This window comes from Etheostoma cragini, unplaced genomic scaffold (assembly GCF_013103735.1).
Source record: "Etheostoma cragini isolate CJK2018 unplaced genomic scaffold, CSU_Ecrag_1.0 ScbMSFa_4656, whole genome shotgun sequence".
Taxonomy (NCBI): Eukaryota; Metazoa; Chordata; class Actinopteri; order Perciformes; family Percidae; genus Etheostoma; species Etheostoma cragini.
This window is the reverse complement of record NW_023269050.1, coordinates 5275-7610: the sequence shown is the minus strand read 5'-3', so window position 1 is coordinate 7610 and position 2336 is coordinate 5275. Positions and strand designations below refer to the sequence as shown.

General features: G+C 43.2%; 1 protein-coding gene across 1 annotated transcript in view; it reads left to right on the top strand.

The window, feature by feature from the left end:
- Positions 1-939: 939 nt before the first annotated feature.
- The window catches only part of LOC117941207 (dystrotelin-like), a gene marked incomplete at its 3' end in the record, with an annotated part of 2380 nt that continues 983 nt past the window's right edge, over positions 940-2336 (top strand). Inside the window, exons 1-4 of the mRNA XM_034866294.1 lie at positions 940-1141; positions 1663-1742; positions 1983-2059; positions 2165-2239. Coding sequence (XP_034722185.1) covers positions 981-1141; positions 1663-1742; positions 1983-2059; positions 2165-2239 — 393 coding nt within the window. The remainder of the gene's footprint in view (positions 1142-1662; positions 1743-1982; positions 2060-2164; positions 2240-2336) is intronic.

Here is a 2336-nt window from a genome sequence, read left to right as displayed (position 1 = left end):
CCAGACTCCATGTAAATAATCACTACTTTTAGTGTGTATAGAGCAGCATATCTCCACCAGACTCCATGTCAATAATCAGTGTCTGTGTGTTTCTGACAGGTTTTTGTGTGTGTGTGTCTGTCTGACAGGTGTGTGTTTGTGTATGTGTGTGTGTGTCTCTGACAGGTGTGAGTGATGATGTCATCTCTCTGCTGGCTGTTGATTGGTCCCCAGATGAAAGCTGAATCCTTCATTCATAATTGAGAAGCTGCAGTTTGTTTCTCTGACAGAGACGGTGAGTTCATGTTCTCACTTTACTCCCAAATACCATATATACTACATACTATATACTACATACTACATATACTATATTTACTACATACTGTATATTATGTGTGTGTGTGTGTGTGTGTGTGTGTGAGAGTATAGTGAATATGTTTGATGTGATGATGTGACGTTGTGTTTTCAGACTCATGGACTCAGGTAAGCACACCTGGTTTTTATTAATCTAATTAATAGTTCATCATTTTAATCTTTAATCATCAACAATTCTTTTGAAGTTTTTCCCCTTTTTTAGACGTTGTTGACACATTTATTTTAGGTTTTTGTCTTTTTATATTGTTGTCAATTCATTTGAACTTCTATATGTGTATGTATATATGTGTGTGTATATGTATATATATACATACAAACTGTATCTATAATGTATAATGAGAGAGAGAAGCAGTAAATTACTATGTGTGTGTGTCTCTGTGTGTGTGTGTCTGTGTGTGTGTGTGTCTGTCTGTGTGTGTGTGTGTGTGTCCTCCAGAAAGACGTCGTTGTGTCTCCAGAGTCTCTTTGAAGCTTCTCTCTCTGCAGAGACGATGTCACCGTGAGATCATTTGTTATTATTATTATTATTATTATTATTATTATTTATTTATTTATTTATTTAGTAATATTTTTATGATTTGTGTGCGTGTGTGTGTCCAGTGGAGGTGGTGTGTGTTCGCCACATCATGGCAGCCTTCCTTCCGCAACAGGAAGTGAGTCTGGACAGACAGGAAGTGAGGCAGACTCTGAACAGGATGTTCCTGAGCGTGTCACAGGAAGTAGAAGGTCATGTGACGGAGGAGGCGGCGGAGGAGGCGTGTCTTCTGATGTTTACGCTCTACGACCGGTCAGTTCATCTATTATTAAAATTATTATTATTATTATTATTATTATTATTAATAAAATAATATTATCTTTCTCTGTGTGTGTGTCTCTCTCTGTGTGTGTGTGTGTGTGTGTGTCTGTTTCTGTGTATGTGTGTGTGTCTGTGTCTCTGTGTGTGTGTGTGTGTCTATGTGTCTGTGTGGGTGTGTGTGTCTGTGTCTCTGTGTGTGTGTGTGTGTGTCTATGTGTCCGTATGGGTGTGTGTGTGTGTGTTTGTCTCTGTGTGTGTGTGTGTGTGTGTGTGTGTGTGTCTATGTGGGTGTGTGTGTGTGTGTGTCTGTGTGTGTGTGTGTGTGTGTCTATGTGGGTGTGTGTGTGTGTTCGTCTGTATCTCTGTGTGTGTGTGTGTGTGTGTGTGTGTGTGTGTGTCTGTCTATGTGTCCGTGTGTGTGTGTGTGTGTGTGTGTCTATGTGTCCGTGTGGGTGTGTGTGTGTGTGTTTGTCTCTGTGTGTGTGTGTGTGTGTGTGTGTGTGTGTGTGTAGGTCTGGTTCCATCCCTGCTGATCTCCTCCTGAAGGTTCTGATTTCTCTCTCAGCTGAAACTCTCCCACTCAAATACACAGGTCAGCTGCTCCTTCACAATAAGAGTCTATCTGTCTGCATGTTCCTTCACAATAAGAGTATATATGTCTGCCTGTTCCTTCACAATAAGAGTCTATCTGTCTGTCCCTTCAAAGTAAAAGCCTGTCTGTCCCTTTATAGTAAAAATCCATCTGTCCCTGTAGAATAAGAGTCTGTGTGTCTGGTCCTTCACAATAAGAGTCTGGATGTCCTTTCAGAATAAGAGTCTTTGTGTGTTCCAGCCCTGCTGGATGTTGTTGACAATTCAGGATCAGTCAGCCGCTCTGGACTCAGGACTCTTCTGAAGGACCTCAGCCTGGTGAGCACTGTGTTTCCCAGCATTCTCCTGTCCCCGTGTGTGTGTGTGTGTGTTTGTGTGTTCCCACTACGTTTCCCAGCATGCCCCGTCTTCCTATGTGTGCAGGTTCCGGGGGGGGTGCAGGAGGACTGCAGCGTGTTCGGTAGCGTGGAGGATGCGCTGACCTCGTGTTTTAACAGGGTGAGAACATATGCTCCCTCCCCCAATCTCCCCCCCAACCTCCTCCAATGTCCCCTACAGCCTCCCACTATCTCCCCCGTTCTCCCCCATAACCTCC